The 17,749-nt window shown below is 36.7% G+C and overlaps 1 protein-coding gene across 1 annotated transcript in view; it reads left to right on the top strand.

Annotated features, from left to right (window-relative positions):
- Positions 1-17,749, top strand: part of TTC33 (tetratricopeptide repeat domain 33) — a 47,442-nt gene that overhangs the window by 10,000 nt on the left and 19,693 nt on the right. Inside the window, exon 3 of the mRNA XM_074166933.1 lies at positions 15,972-16,053. Coding sequence (XP_074023034.1) covers positions 15,972-16,053 — 82 coding nt within the window. The remainder of the gene's footprint in view (positions 1-15,971; positions 16,054-17,749) is intronic.

Below are 17,749 nucleotides of genomic sequence, written 5' to 3'. Positions count from 1 at the left end.
GACTCTGTGACTCTGCTGCTGCTGTCGCAGCCCACGAGAGGCTACAGGGTGACAAGAGTCTTTGTGTAGATGCTTGAGGCCACGTACCTGAACTGAGGTGGGATGGATACCCGTTTGGAGAACAGGGATGGCTTGTGTGTTATCTGTCTTTGGGTTTAAGTTTAGAGGGTCAGCTCCTTCTATGCATGAAGTATAATTTGCAGAACTTCCTGAGTAAAAAGCTATTGTATTCACTGGACATGTGCTATGTAGTGTTTTTTTCAAATGAATGCTTTGAAAAATGCGTCTGTTTACTTAAAAATACTCTAATATTTAAATATCTAGGTTATGTTACTGGAATTGAAGGTGTGTGAAAGAAAATGGGTTCTTAGGTAAAGATTTCATCAGTATATATAAATTTTTATTTATATTTTAATATCTCTATGTAGAGGAGTCATGCCTGACATTTACTTTCTTCTTCTAATGCATGTGAAGTTACTGGAAAATAATGTATACTTGCCTCTGATTTTTATATTTAATTTAAAAAAAAATCGGATTTTCTTCTTAGTAATTAGTAGGGCAGGAATCGGTAGTTTCTGAATTTTTACATTGCTAGCTGCTTCTGTTTAATTCTTAGCACTTTTCCCAGGCAGCTTTTGTTTATGACCAACAGAATATTTGCATCTAATCCCAGAAAAAATGCATAGTACTACTTAAGAACCTGTAAGGAACTGCATAACATAATGGTCTGTAAATAAATAATATAAAAATATAAATATTGTTGTTTTATTACTTTTATTTTTGTTACTTATGACAATGTTTTACATTTAAGTTTTATCACTCATCATAGCTGTGCTTTTACAATTAATTAAAAATGTGAAAGCATATGTGCTGGCATATTTCTAGCCTTGTAAATTATACACATGTGCACAGCAGAGTGCACCTGGTGCATTTTCATTTCCTCTAAGTGTTGTGTTGAGATTAAGTGCTCCACTGCGAGTTTCTCTCGCAATTGGCTTGTTTGTTTTCAGAGCTGATCCCTGAAACTGTCTTCATTCCTCTTCTCTTGCTGCCTGTTACTGTTATAAACTGCCTGGGACAGGGACCAGCTTTTAACGTAGTAGACATGGTGGCAGCTAAACCAGCACTATTGCCATCCTGCAGAAACCGGTTTCTGCTGGCAGGTCTGTACTGGTAGATGGTGGCTAGAGGTAGATGGAAATACTTTAATGCAAAAGTTAAACTGTCTACAAGTTAAAGAACATTTTTCTGACTTGAGATCAGGGAAGCTGCAGGGAAAAAAATAAAGTGGTTCCCTAATTTAATACCTTTGTCCAGTTGCTCCTAAACAAAGCCTAGTTATTGTTGCTGATGAAGATAATATTTCCCTCCACACCCTTTGTTTTAACCGTCTTTATGATTCATGGAATTTAATTTTGAAACAGTAATTCGGTATTCCTTGCATGATCTTCATTGAACATGATGTGCACCTGTTGTCCATATCTTCTAAAATTAAAATGTACTGAAGTTAAGGGGTGATCATAATTGCTCATCAGCATTTGTTTCAGGAGTTTTCTAAGGAAGTAGGATATAGCAATGTGTTTTGTTACAAAGATCTTGGTTTATATACATATATCAATTTGTTTTCTTGTTCCCTAAATGGCGTTCGTCCACATTTTATGACATATCATGAAAGTACACTTAAAATGGAAAGAATGCTTGGCAGTAAAGGCTCAGAATAAAAACCCTTTAGGAACAATGTCTTGATCAGTCAGGTCTTTTGAAGGGTTAGTTTAAATAGTGAGTGAGGGAAATAAAGAGCAGTACATTCTCCTTTTTCTTCGTGGAAATATTTGATGTTATAGGACTGCTAATTGTTTAAAAGTTGATTTCACAACATAATGTACTACCATAAGAAATAGTACTTGTAGGGTCTTGTGGACTACCATGTGGTCATCAAATTAATAAAAATTTAATTTATTGTGGATCTTAACTTTCTCTACTGCTTTTTGTTATGTTCATTTATTTATGTGGGAGTTAACTATTTAGTCATTTTGTAGAAAATTGCGAAATTATGTCAGGGCTGAGTTAATTGAAAGTATGGTATGCATGCTACCTACCTAGCTTTGGCTGTCAAGTCAAAGGCTGCAGTTCCATCACTGGTTAAGCCGATTTCAGTCGGGGTCAATGTGACCCAACTCTCCTGGCGTTTCATTTCCACCCCTTTGCAGTGGTCCCATTTGTTTGCTTTACCCTGGAGGGAGACAGCTTGGAGTACCAGTTCATCACAGGATTGGAGAAGAAGCCAGCTGAAAAACAGCCTCTTTCTGGTTGCTGGTTCTGATCTGGTTCACAAATGCTTTTGCCAAAATAGGCAGGAAAATGGGCATTTGAATAAGTGGCCAAACAGCAAGGGAAGTGGAGACAAGTTCTTTTATTTATGTGGTATTGTCATCTAGTTGTTGCCTGTGTGTTATTGTTACTGTATTGCACCGATAATTTGAAATGGATGTCTGTGAATGTGTTTCCATATGCAGGCCAGACATTTCAGTTTTTACACTTTGAAAATGCTCATCTCCTTGAGAATGAGTCTAATTCTTCTCTCGCTTTATCACTGGACCTTGAACAAATTACTCTTACTCAGCTCATAAGGGACTGTGCTGTGTTACATGCAGAGCAGTGGCTTTCTCTAGTTTTAGCAGTACATAACTGAAATGCACTTTTTTTTTTTTTATGGGCGGTAGGTGCCAAGAGAGTCATTACACAACAAAATTGTTAATATATCACCAAATACTTCTGGTAAGCCGTGTGACATGTATGAAACAGGGCGGACTTTGTACGTTTTTCTTACTGCGATCATTTGTGTGACAAGTGCAGTGCTTTCATTCCAATCTCAACAGAAGAATCACAGTATTTTTAATATCCTGTTCAATTTTGTAATACAGTGTTTAATTGCCATAAGTCAAAGGTTTTAGACAAAGAACCATACTTTTCTACCTCTGGATGGTGCCTGTTACACTAATACCACATAGCAACAGAGATAATGCATCCCTTCCCTCTTCCGTGCTTTCTGAAAAACAATCATAGAAATTTTGTTTCCGTGAAGAACTGAAATTTGCTATTTTGAAGCCAGTTTGAACTGATAATTTTTACAGGCTGCCATTCTTAGCGTGTATTGGACATGTTTTCTTGCCAGTGTCTGGAGTTTTACTGGCTCTAGCAACCAAATGGCAAATCTTAAAAAACATTGTTTTGCGTTTGACCTGTCAGCTGGTAATAGAAATCTACTATAATAGACTGTGACTTAAGCTTTTTGTCTTCTGCAAAAATTAAGAAATGGAAGTTAGGACAAAATACAGTTCATAGCTGTAGATTTTTCTTTTTTTTTTTAAAATAGGTTCTTTGGATGAGAGATGTTGGCAATGAATAATGGGTTGTATTCAGCTGGCTCCACAATCCTATTTTATTGTTAAAAATGGAAGATGCCTGTTAAATATGTTAGATGGCATAGACTTACTGAAAGGAGTTCTGCAGCCTAGACTTCTCTGTAGGAAGTTGTATTTGCCTGGAAGCTTTAATACAAGCTTTTCTCTTCCTGGCAATTGGCTCTTGTGAGGATGATAAATTCACCCTCAGCGGATTTGGATGTTGACATAGATGTTTTTAATTGTCTTTAATCTAGTCTGTCAGTGAAACTCTTCTGTTTGTCAGAAGGTTAACCCTTCCTGAGAAGGTTGTACTCACGCACAACTTATTTTCCTGGACATGTTATTTGAAGTATTGCATGCTCTAAAATAGAATTGTAGTTTAGTGAAGTATTTCAGCTTTCAGTCTTCAAAGAGCATTTCTGATTTGAATTTGATTAATATCTATTAAGACTTCAAAAAGGACTTATATAAGGACTTATTAAAGAAAACGTTTGTAAAAAGCATTCTGAGGAGTAGGATCACATGTTAAGATCGAAACAAAAATTTTCCAATATAGAAAATAAGTTTTGTTTTAGTTAGCCCTTGCTAGACGATCTTTCTCTCACTGTCAAATTGAAAAATCTGTTTGTAGGGCTTTCTCTATGAAGGTGGTAGGAAGCTATTTGCTAAAGATTCCATTTTTTTAATAATGTATTGTTTCGTGACTATCGCAATGTTTGTCTTGTGTACTAAAGTAAGGACTGTGAAGTTCTGCCACATCCAAACATATGCTCGAGATGTTAAAGTTTAGCTATCATGTGAAACCATTACAATAGAGCAGTATCATTGTGGCCTCAATAAAGCTGTCCTCTTGGTGTTCCTGTGACCAAAAGTAGAATTACTGGGGAGCTGCTTGGTGTTTTAAAACAGAGTAAGTCATAACCTGAATTAGACTGTTGACTTGATTTAAGAAGCAAAGCTTTTATACTGGTGCAAAGCAGGGGCAATAAAGTACATCTGAGGTGAGGAGAGTGCAGAGCGACTTTTGAAAATTCACTTGGAATGACTCTACAACTTTATATTAAGACATTTGTATTTGCCTTTCAAAAATGTGGCAGAATTCCAATACTTCTGTATTGTGGGTGGAATTTAATGAATGAGGTTTCAGAAATTACTTATTTTAGTAGCCGATTTCTTTTGTGGGATTCAAAGTGAGAAAGGAATTCCAAGCAATACTGGAAAAAAATTTAGAAGTGTTTGTTGATATACAGAATGAGAAAAAAGAATACTAAAATTAGAATAATAAATATTAAAATGTCCTAATTAATTTACAGAATAAATTGCTGTCATAAAGCCTCAGGAAATTTTATGTAAATTACTAGTATAAACAACTATTATAGGGAGCATTGCATAAGTATGGGAGAAATCTTTAACCTGGCTTTTTTTTTTTCTGGGCAATTTATAGTTTTTGAATGTATTATAACTGATTATGAGGGTGCCGAAGTTACTTAGTTTTTGTCATCACATTCTGATATTAAATTGAGATGGAGAGAGAGAGAAGTTTTAAATATTGAGTAAAGCTGAAAAAAAACCCGCCAAGGTGAGTATGTTTCATTGACACCCTTAGAGTTTGTAGATGGTAGCTTTTGTTAAATCCTGGAAGAGGATTTGTAGAGAGTTAATAAGGCTTTTGCAAGTCAGACTTAATTATGTTTAGCTAACCAGTGGGATCAACCTGATGTTTAAAGAAAGAAGATAGTAAGGCATATACATTAAAGGGCTTATTTTTACAGTTAATTGAGATGTGGATCCTGTCTCCAGATGTTACATTGAAGCTATCAAATTCTGATTGCTTCCCTTTTCTTTTTCTTTTAATTTTCTCCAGAACAAGGGATCTTCCAGTTCACAGATGCATTACAGCTGTGTGCATTATTGCAACAAACTAGTGTCTGTTGTCCTATTTCCTTGCCTGAAATTGTGTTGTAAATCTATGGGTACTTTAATGGAAAGGGAGTCCTTCCAGAACTCAAAATATTCTTTGTAGGTGTTCCCTGCTAGGTAAAGTGTAGGATTAGAGTCATAAAAGAAGAGGAAGAATTGATTTTAGAAGTTAGGATTCAGAAGCATAGGATGCTGTGGACTGAATAGCTTAAGTATTCCTGTGCATCAGTTAATGTACATTAAAAAATCTGAAATATTAATCATCTGGTGAATCTTCATTGTTTTATTTTGCATCTCATGCTGTGCTATGGGAGAAATTGGAGGAGATAGTTCAAACAGTTCTTGCTGTCACTGTCTTTCGATAGGCACTATTAGGTGTATGGCAGCAAAATCACCCTGCCAACACAGATCATCAGTCTGAGTCTACTGGGATCTTGCAAGGTTGGTTATCAGTAGGAACACAGCAGTGTTGTCAGTGACTGACTAGCTCTGTCATGGAAACAGGAGCACAGACATGCCTCATCAGTCCCTTTACAGAACATTTTTGCCTAGTGTCACTGAGACTTGCCGCTCCTTGTCTCCGCAGAGCTGGTAGTGAGAGTTCCCGCTCTTCTTGCCACTTTTATGTGTATGATTTGCATGGGATTTACAAGTGTCTGATACATTCCTTTAGTCCTCGATGGTGATACCTGGTCTCTGTACAATCTCTGTATGTGTGTATTATGCCCTTGTAGGTCGATGGTACTGTTTATTACACATCTGTGTTTTCCTTGTTTCAGAAGACTTGGTGGTTTTTGCTGACTAGTATTTGCATTGGTACTTTATAGTCATTTTACATCAATACTTTGTAATTGTTTCAGCTATGTGGGGAGGTTTGTAGGGTAACTGCCTACTTATTGTTACTTTAATGAAAAATGAATTAAAATTGCCCTTTAAGTCTCAAAATGCCAAAAAGAATTACGTGTTTCCTCTGTCTTTCTGGGGTTTTTTTGTATAATTTCTGTCATTATTACTCTGTGATGTTGCTATCAGTAAATATTATAAAGAGACCAGAAGTAGTATAGGGAAAGAAAATGAAGGGGAATTACATTATTCAGAACAGATTACAAGAGCTTGTCAACTAGATGGAATGGAACTGCTCAGAATAGAAAGTGAGCAGACTATTGTTTTTTGTGTATCACCTCTCCAGAAATGTTTTGACCTTTGAGCCCTACCCTACCTTTGAGCATCATATTTTGGCAATAAGCCATTTTGGGAAAGATAGAGAAATACTGGTATCTAAATCCCAGAAACTTTTTGGTGCTTTTTTGGATGCAGCTGACAGCTTTTGACTTCTGGCCCTATTTCTATGACTGATTTCTGGGAACCAGTAGGATCATAACATGAAGTAAGAGAGACAGAGCTGTCAGCCATCTGTGGACAAGTAATTAAAAAGTTAAAAGGATTAAATGCCCACTCAACTAGGAAGAAAACAGATGGTACTAGCTCTACTATTATGTTTCTAAAGACTAGCTGAACAAATAATTCTCAAGACTGGAATCTGACCTCAAAATTGCTTCAAATAAGGCATAACTTCTACATTTTTACTTCCTGCTGTGTTGAGAGGAACTACTGTTGAAACTGTTTTGAGGAGATGAGGCTTTGTCTTTAAAACTTAATTTCAACAATAAAAATACATTACTTCACTGTGAATACTTAAAATATTACAACTATTGCAATATCTGATACTTGATTTATATTAATTTGCAGCTTTTGTTTACGATACTAAAATAGTGAATGGATTTTACTGAAACTATACAGTTACTTCTCTTTTTAAACTTTTAAGCGTATGATGGTCTGTTCTTATTACTTAAATAATGAAATGGCAGGTTCAGAAGTAATAAAACTTGTATTCCTGTTCTTGATTTGAATTTCTATGTGGAAACCTCAGTTCTGCTCCTATTTGTCAGTGTTCATTTTGTCTTCCTACAGAGCTCTCGCCCGTAAAATGACAGTTAATACCCGATTTTAATTACGTTGCATTAAATTGCAAGACTGAGATTTAACAAAGTACTCCACGTGTTTATAGATGGTTGCAAAGCAGCTTCTAGACCCAGTTGTCATCTTACCTGACACTAATATTGACCATGAAAGCATTTGAAAATGTAGTATTTTTTTTATAGTTACGTGTATATAATATATACTTATTCTTTTTAATAATAAAGAATTTATTCCCTTTCCCTTAAATGAATACAATAGTTGTACTAAATGCTCTCTTCTGTGAGAACATTTCTCAGTGGTGTGGAAGGTCTTCGCAATTTCTGTTCTTAAGCAGTCTAATACGAGTTACAGGATATATATATTTAGCCATTACTTCCTCTGTGTATTAACACTGCCTTTCTAAATAGAAAATGGTTGTTCTATGTTTTTAAGACAAACAGGTATGTTATATGTTTTGCAACTACAGATACTGGAGAAACACAGGTAGAAGGCTTGTCTATCTGTAAAGAAGTTCTCAAATATTGTGCACTGTCTGGTGAATTCAGGTCTTTCATGTTGCATTTTTACACACCTCTCTATGTTTTAGTTTGTAATTACTTGACAGTTACATGTTAATAGAGTGCAGGAAGTAGCTTATTTCTTTTGACTCCTCCTTAAAGTCAAACATTTATCTGTGCTTTAGTTTTTAACCTTTACATGGTAAAAATATAAATATTTCTCCCTGTAGTCTATCTTTTAGTATTTCTGTAGTTAATCAGGTATGCAGTTGGAGACAGTAGGTTCTTGTGGTTTTCATGGCAAAACTAAACCAGCAAAAGCACCACTTAATTAAAGGAAACATAATAAATTCTTCCAATTCTGTTCCTCCACTCTGAATAATATCCTGGTGTCTAAGTGAACAGCTTGTAGAGAAAACTTCTGTTAACCATTCTCACTTAAAAATTAACACTACAAAGTTCTCAATATGACGAGAAATAATTAAAATTAGCCTGAAGTTTTCAGACAACATTACAGTTATTTTGACTCTTTTGAGCATTTTTGTAGGATCATTTGCAAAGTTAAGGAAATCTCTGTTATTAGCAGTGTATTTTTTTTGAGCTTCTGACGGTCTTCATGATGTAATCTAATTGCACGTAAGTAGATTCCTCTGTGTTATATAAGTTGTATATCAGATCCATGTTTTCAGGGAAAAAATATGAAGTAGCAGTGCCAGGTCTAGGGAGATTCTACAGCAAGGCTAGAAACAAAACTGTAGAGCTCCCAGTTTCTAGAATTTTGCGTGTGATTGGTGTGTTTAACTAAGGTTTCATTTGGTAGTAAGGAACCTGTTTGGATTTTTCCTGAATATAAAGATTATTTTTTTTTTAAGAAAAATATGTGCTTGGGTCTTTCTTCAACCAGAGTTTCTCAATCAACTGTACAATTCTGTATGAGTCATAGCTGAAGTAATTATTTCATGTTTGAAGAATAAACACAACCGTATGCACATACACGCTTTCCAAAGCTCTCCTGGAGGACAAAGCCCTGAAGTCACGCCCACTGGTAGCACCAGTGTACAAGGCACAGGAACGAAAGTGATCTTCAATTAGCAGCAAGAGGATTGATTGGTACACAAATGTGTTGCATTAGTCTTGAATATTTTCTTGTCTCCTTTCAGATAAGTGCAGTATCTGAGTGCAGTGGACCATGAATTAGTGGTTCACCAGATTGTAAAGAAAGGTGTAAAATAAGTCAAAGGCAGCAGGGCCCTCAGCTTACAATCCAATATAAAATGTGTTTGTGAAAGACATCTTATGGCAGACTGTCACGTGTAGGCACTGTTCACTCCCTATTGTTATCTAGTACTTTGTTGCATTAACTCCTCTGTCATTTGTCATTAAAATTTACTGCAGTATATTCCATTCCTGGGTCTCAATAAAATAATAGTGAAGTAGTGGTGAGTGATTATATGTGAGGAAATTAAACGTTATTCCCATGTGAGAGAGGTTGTCTCTGTCAGAGACCGTACCAGAATTCTGTTTTTGTGGCTTCCACTTCTGGGTATTAATAACAAGATCATCTTTCTCCAGTATTGGATTTCATACCCTTTTTTTGGCAAAGGCAGTTTCAAAACTGTATTTGCCCAATGGATGCAATGATAAAAAGTGTCCATATTTGTATATGTGACTGAAATAAAAATTGGGGAAATGGTGAGTGGAGCTTACGTTAAAAGCTTGATCTTGTAGTTTAGTGTCATGATAGGTGGTAGTTGCTTTTGGTGTGTGATTAAATGGTATTTCCCATCTGTTCTTCTGTGGAAGTTTTTCAGTGAGATAAGTCTCTGAAATATTTGTGTAGCTATTTATTTTTGTGGCATATTCAACTGACTGACTTGTAACAGCACTTTGTATTTGCTGGAAATAGGAAAAGATTCAGCTGTATAAATCAGTCTTATTTTCACTATATGCACTGCTAGTGTCCGGGTGTCAACAGCCTGATATTGAGGGGTCTGATACGTGCAAGAATAATAGCACAGATGACTGTTTATGCTTTGAAGTGATCTGCTTTAGCTATATGCGTGCTGTTTTACCCCATGGTCAATTCAATGTCATTTACCTACTTAAAGGCGGTTACAGCAAGTTTGTTTGTGTTTCTCTTCCCTTTACTGCGGGGCAGGAACATGTATATGGTCAGGTGCCACTGAAGAATTGTCATGCACCTCCTTATCTGTGGTGATTAGTGTGGCTATACCTAAATTAGACTGTTAAATGAAAATGTTTTATTGGAAGTTTTAGTAGACAGTAAAGCAGTTGGTTTTCATTTTCTCCCTGCGTGATCAGGAGTAACATATGAGACTTTATTTACCACTATAATAGCTGTGCTTTTAAGCTGCAGTAATGATTCATCACTAGTGTCAGAATTGTCTGCAACAAAAATAAAATAAATAAATTGTGGAGTTCCCAAGACTTCAAACATTTACTATTGTACATTTACTATTTTACTTCAGGTGTTTAAAGACCTACCAATCTTGTGAAGGTTACCAGTGAGGTTAAACGTGCTGTATGGCACTAACTATGGAGAAGATTCTTCTGTGCACACTTAAGCAAACAATTTCCTTTTGCCTGGTCCTACACACGGATCGTCTCTAGATGCTTCTGTAAAGTGCTGTAAACCTCCCTCCACACCCCTACGTAAAAATGTAGCTGGGTTAGGGCTGCTGAACTTAGTAAACACAAAAAAGATGTTACATTCATTCTCCTTTATTCTTTTTAGTTTCCTCCTTCATCTGTTCTTTGAATCTGTTCTCCCACAGTCCCACCCAGCATCATCTCCCAACTTAAAAAGGGAAGTCTATTCCTGTAATCAACTTCTGCTTTGCTTTTCATTTCGCTTTTGTTTTTATGTATTCTGTATAATTACTGATTAGTGTTCTTTTTCTGTAGCTTCCACCAGAGTCTGAATTTGACCCTACACTAGATTAAAATTGTTCTAGCTGGTGTTTCTGGTGACCACAAACCATTCAGATGTATCCTCTTTGATATGATAAGAGTATTTGACAATCCGCTGTATTCTTTTTGAAACATTGATTTCCTCTTCCCTTCCTTAGCTCTCTCTGTTTTCCCCATTCTCCTGCAGCATCTGATTGTAGGAGTGTCCCTCCAAGTCTCTAGGAATTCCCAGGAGTTATATTGCCTTATCCATTCTCCTGACATCATGCTCTGCCTCTGTCCTGCAGGCCTGTCTCATTTTATCTGAGTCTGATGCCATCTCATCTCCTCAGTATATCTTCCTCCAGATATTTGCAGTGTCACTCTGAGCCCTGTCCCAATCTGTTCCTGAAGCATCAACTGTGGCAAGCCCTTTGGAGTAAAGCTACAGGTCTCCAGATCCTGCATGATCTGCAGTGGTGGTTTTTAGCATTATATATATATATATGTGTGTGTGTGTGTGTGTGTATGATTCAAAAACTGATCTCTGAGTAACTTGAACAGGGTTTGGTGATTTTGGGGGTTTTTTGGGGGGTTTTGTTTGTTTGGTGGTTTTGTTTGTTTGTTTGTTTCATTTGTTTTGTGTTTGTTGTTTTTTGTTGTTGTTTTTTTTTTTTTAACCAGAAGTCTCCAATTAAATATTTTTTTGTGGAAATATAAATTTGTTTTAATGATTTTGTTAAAGAGTTCAAGAGATCCTGTTTTCCCAGAAGTGGTGTTGAAAAAGTGGAGTGTAAGCATGAGATGTTTGTTTCAAAAGTTTAGCAAGCTGTAGTAAAATGTGCCAAGTCTGTATAGCTCCCAGATGGTCAGTAGCACGTCTGAAGAGTACAGTTTCAGTACCTTAGGGGAGCTATGGGATTTCATATGCTGTTAAATAAAAATTGGCAAGATCCATCAAGTAGTCTACAATGAAGCCATCCCAGATGTATCCAGTTCTTAATAATTTATTCATTTTTATGGCATTGCAATAAAGAAGATACAATTATAATTAAGTTCTGGTTATAATTATATGATTTTTTTTTTGTAGTGTGGTGTACTATTTTACTGAGATCACTGTGGGTAGATAAAATTAAGTATACTGTATCTCTATGGGAGTTGGACTAGATGATCTCCAGAGGTCCCTTCCAACCCCATATCATTCTGTGATTCTATTCTCACATAAATAGTAATTCTGTACTTCAAAGTATGATAGTCTTTACTTGAAATGCTTTAGATTACTGCAGTTTAGATACTTAGTTACAGTATACAGATTAGGACTTTACTTTTGCTGGAAATACTAATTTGATAGTCTATAAAATTGAGATATGCTTATTGTTAATATTCTGTGACTTCTTTACTGCTGCGTTAGATAAGTTTTTATAGTAATCCCAGACATCTAAAAATTAATGAGTCTATTTATTGTAAGATCATATTTTACTTAAGTTTTATTTTCATTTAGCCAAGAGATAATCATATTTCCTCTTGAATCATGTATCACTGAGGTTGCTGATGCCTTAATGTCATATAATCCTAAGGAACCTTAGGAGATTTCCTACTCCAGCTCCTGTTCAAAGCAAGGTCAACTAGAGCAAGTTGCTCGGGATGTTGTCCAGTTGAGATTTGGATGTCTCCAACGATGGAGTTATGTTTAAAAAGAATTTCCTGTGTGTCAGTTTGTGCCTATTGCTTCTTGTCCTGTCACTGGGCACAACTGAGAAGAGTCTGGTTCTTTACTGCCTGCCACCCTTGCAAATTGGGTATTTTTACACTTTGATAAGGTTGCCTTTGAGCCGTCTCTTCTCCATGCTGCATAGTCCCATCACTCTCAACCTCTCCTTAGATAACAGATGCTCCAAGCTGTTAATCTCTGTGGCCCATTGCTGGACTCACTCCAGTGTGTCCATGTTTCTGTCATACTGGGCAGCCCAGAACTGGACCCAGCACTCCAGATGTGGTCTCATCAGAGCTGAGGTAGACCTGCTGGTGATGATAAGGTAGACCAAGAGGCTGTTGGGCTTCTTTCCCGGAAGAGCACATTGCTGGCTCGTATTCAACTTCTTGTCCCCCACTGCCTCCAGGTCTTTTATCTGCAAAGCTGCTTTCCAGTCAGTAGGCCCCCAGCCAACTGGTGCTTAGGATTAATCTCCACTTTGATAAATGTCAGGTGTTTCTGAAGAAAGTTTATAGCATCACCACCAGTTAATGGATCTGTGATTTTTGATTCTCATTCTTGTTTCTGAGATGCTATTTTTGATACAATTTATTTTAGTTTTTGAAGTCCTAAGTTTCAGATCCCTTTTTCTGAAGGGACATAAGTTGTCGGACACATGTTGCTTTGCATCAGCTGTGCCGTAGCATGTGTTCTGAACATGTGTGCTTGCTTTCTGTATCGGGTATATGGCAAAAAGTTCAGGTGAGACCTCAGTGGAAAAACATGCTATGATTTGTTAATATATTTTTATCAGCCGTGACATGGCAGTGTTTGCAGCTCAGCTGATCCATACAAGCTTGTTACCTGCTAGTCACTCAACTGTATGTGAGATTATTTACTTTGTAAGGAAAAAATGGGAATAGCAAATGGAATGCTCATTAAAGTTGGGTTGATTAAACCCAAAGCAAATGTCATATTTATATTGAAGTTTTCCTTTTCAAAACTAGTTCTCCCTCCTAATGATGGTAAGGGTACAGTGGTAAGCGTACAGTTCAGCTCAAAAAGAGATACTGAGAGACACTAAAATGATTTATTTTTTAATTATTTATTTTACAACACTACTCCTGTGCTAGCTCACTTCTTATTTCAGCCAAGGTTTATAGTTTTCGTAAAACATTTACTGGAACATTGACTTTATAACTGTATCATATCGCCAGGCAACTTTTTCGGTAAGGTGTTTGATTTTTAATACAATATATAATCTTCTCCTGTAAAAAAATGAGGTAGAAAATTCTTTGATTAATGGACTATCTTTATAGAAAGTAATTTTTTCCCAAATTTGCATTACTAGAGCAAGCAACACAGCTCAGTTTCTCTTAATAAGAATGGTGTCCTTAGTTTTTCCTGCAACAGGAATGGAAACATCTTTTTTCCTGAGTATTTAAAAGAATAGAACAGTCATGTTTTATCAGACTTTCCTCTTAAGGAAATATATGCACTGAAAAGATCAATATTTCACAGCCATGTGGTTATCTCCACACTGTAAACTGGTAGTCAGCAGTCAGTCTCTTTGAGCAGGTGGTTCAGCATGTACGTGCAGACAAATCTTCCTTCTCCAGCCCTTCTCTGTGGTATTCTCGATCCGGGGAAGCGATGCCGACATTCTGCCGTTGTTCCTCTTGGATCACGCTTTCTGAGGCTCACAGGCAGAGTCGAGTAACTCACTGTTCATACAAACAACCTGTGTAGCACGGCATTTCTGTGAATGGACAACCTCTTTTCCCTTTATTCATCTTTACTCTGTTGGCAGACTGTTGACGAATCGGCAGCAAAACCCAGCAGGATTTGGGGGAATATTTGCTTGTACTCAGCGCTCCCATCAGAGGTAGTGTGTTCTTGCTATGAGTTTTTGTCCCATTCAGATTGACACTTTGATCATCGATGTTCCCTCCGTAGAAGTAAAAACGAAGATCTCCGAAATGCAGCTTTTATCTTGTCTCTTTCTATTTGCAGAATGCCAGTGCTGTTCCTCCTTTTCTGGTTACTGATGTTACTGTATTTGCTCTGTTTTCCAAAATCGTCTTTTTCTAAACTTTTTTGCTGCACTCACCATACTGTGGCTTGCTGCATACCCAGGACACTGCGTAACTGGGCTGAGGACGTCCCTTACTCATGTAGGTTTTATTGTGCTAGGTCTCGAACAACAGTGTGATCTTCTACTAAAAAGGTAGTTCTTGCTAAATGATAGCTTAGAGCTTCTGCTGACATACATAGAAAATGCGGTGATGTTTCCCTTAGTGTGAAGTCCTGACCATGGGGAATGAACTGAGATTACAAATGCACAACTGGTGGTTAAACCTTGAGAAAATGTGAAAATTTATTGAAACATCCTTTGCTTAGCACTCGAATTAAACAACATACTTATCAGTGTCATTTGCAAACTAATGATGCCTGAATCATAATGAGGGTTTGACTTCAGTTGCATTGCTTTTCCAGTCTATTCTTCTATTCCCAATTGGTTCAGAACATTCAGAAGTCTTCATGTGACTGCTCTGCAAAACCTGGAGGCATAATACAAGCCAGAGGACTGAAAAATGGGGAAGGGAAAGGGAAGTAAGAATGGGGAGTATGAGAAGATAAAACCTGTTTCCATATGAAGCGCATGGGAAAATTACTTTAGTTTTATCTATACTATATTAAAATTTTAGTGTGTGTATCGATCAAGAGTAACTGCTTTCATACCTTTGTAGTGAAATTAATATAAATATAAGACTTCCTACACAGTTTCTGTAACAAAGGTGGATATGGAAACAGATTCAAAGGAGTTGTGGCACCCCACAGACTCGTTATTGTCAATCTGAGGCCAGTTTTAGGGCCAGAAGCCTGCACTCCTGTAACTGTGTCTTATGGTGCTGTTAGCAGTTCCTCAGTATGGTTCAAAACCCTGGTATGCATTTGTCCAAGTTCTACCTCTTTGTTCAAGACAGAGACCTACTTTTTATTGGTGTTGTTTGGTCAACTCTTCTGCAAGATATTATGAAGGTACTGTATACCTTCCCAAAGTTGAGTGATTTCAGCATATCTGTTTACTTTCAGCTTCTTTCTTATATACCAAAGTTACTCGGATGTCCTTGAGATCTTACAGTACAGAAATGCAGGAAAGTAACTCTTACGTTTCAGCCTTTTTAGGCTGAAAAGAAATTTTCAGTTATGACTGTAGCAAGGCATGTTGGGCTGAGATTATATTTCTTTATGCCTGACTAAGGATGATTTTGACAATGAGGGGATTGGACTCAGTTCAAGTTTTTAGTTGATGCTTGGCTGTAGGTTTCCTCTGTTGATGTGTAAATTCACTTGAGGCCGGTCGTACTTGGCATCCATTTGGTCAGAAGAACAAATAGCCAGTTCGTGAAAACAGTTCAGCATGTCTTTCAGGGAAGTGGTAGAAAAATCATTAATGCTAATGAGATGCCATGGCACTTTATTTAGGACAACGTCAGGATATAAATAGAAATATCCAGTATCTTTAAATATAGTGAGACGGTAATTTTGTTTTAACTACAGGTACCGAGAAGCTATTCACAAGTGGGATGAAGCACTTCAATTAACTCCAGAGGATGCTACACTTTATGAGATGAAATCACAGGTAAAGCATTAAAATTACTTATCAGTTTAGAAATTAAAAAAGCAAACATTGTGCTTGTGAATAGATAAGTGCAACACTGTGTAGTTATGTGTTTAAACTACAGCACAATTTAGGTTTTTCATTTTTCCCAACACAACAGGGTATCTTTTAATAGAGATTAAAGTAATCCTGTTATCCCAGAAAATCACAATAAACAACATATTTGTTAAGACATGAATTAGGATGTAACGACGTGGAAAAAGCAACTGAAATATTAAAAAATTATATTGAGAGGATCAAGGAGAGCCTTACTGTGGTAAATTAGCCAATATGACTATTAAAAATCTGCCTGCTCTTACTAAAGATTTGGCTTAGTACTATTAACTTTAAACAGGGATACTGTACAAAAAAGATATGCTCCAATCTGTTTTCATATTAAGTGTTACACAGATAAATTAGTCTTGGAAAAGACCATTAAACAATGTATACTTAAGATGTCAGTTTCATCTGAGCCTTTATTTTAAAGCTGTTTTGAGGAAAAGGGGTTGCAGCAATCAATGCCTCACTAAAGTTATGAGATCAGCTTGTAATTACTATGTGTCTTTGCGTGGCTTAGATGGCAAAAGTGCCAGAATCCATTATTTTGTTTGGATTGGAAAACTTTTGTCTCCATCTCTTCAGATTTTAATTTGGATTGAGGATGAGAACAAGAAATGGATGGCTTCTTTCAACCAGCTGAACAGATTAGAATGGGAAAATTTTTTTTAGGAAGGCAGCTACTCAAAATATGGCTGAAAAATACGTTGTTTGAAGTTTGGAGAAAGGAAAAGAGAAAGTAAAATCATGGTACTTCAGTGAATGTGTTGCGTAGCTTTTAGGAATCTTGCTGTATTGTTTAGTTTTAAAATCTTTGTTGTTACTTTAATTCTTTTCTTGTATAAAGAATAAAACACCACCACCCCCCTGCAAAAAAAACCTCTACAAAACCAAACACAAAACAACCCCCCCAAAGTCCCCTGCTTTTTTTTTTCCCGGATGCTATCACATCTCTTCCTCACAGCCATGTTGTCTGTGAAGTGAAGAAAATTTGATTCTTCAAAAGAATTCATTGAATAATCATAGACTTATTTCAATACAGTGATGCTGAAGGAGGCTTTTGTTTTACATAGCTGCAGAAGGCTTAGATCTTACTTGATTTTGCATTTAGTTTGAGAAATACTTTAAATGTTTTTTTGTAAATTGTTGCTGTAAATACTTTTCTTCCTGATTTATTTTGGGAGAAGTGCATTGTTGGATTGCTTTGTCAACATGTCATATGTATATAAGGGATCCAGATAGACTGTCTTAGAAAAAATTTGGTGAGGGATGTGTGAATATTTATTTGTGTTTGGATGCCTTTACATCAATGCTAGTTTAAATGGAAAAAAAAAAAAAGCACCTCTCCTATGAGGACAGGCTGAGAGAGCTGGGGTTGTTCAGCCTGGAGAAAGGAAGGCTCCGGGGAGACCTTAGAGCGGCCTTCCACTATCTGAAGGGAGCCTACAGGAGAGCTGGGGAGGGACTCTTTGCAAGGGCGTATAGTGATAGCATGAGGGGTAACAGCTTCAAACTGAAAGAAGGTAGGTTTAGATTAGACTTCAGGAAGAAATTCTTTACTGTGAGGGTGGTGAGGCACTGGAACAGGTTGCCCAGGAAAGTTGTGGATGCCCCATCCCTG

This window comes from Numenius arquata, chromosome Z (assembly GCF_964106895.1).
Source record: "Numenius arquata chromosome Z, bNumArq3.hap1.1, whole genome shotgun sequence".
In the NCBI taxonomy this organism is placed as follows: Eukaryota; Metazoa; Chordata; class Aves; order Charadriiformes; family Scolopacidae; genus Numenius; species Numenius arquata.
The sequence above is the reverse complement of the archived record's forward strand: the minus strand, read 5'-3'. Positions and strand labels throughout refer to the sequence as shown.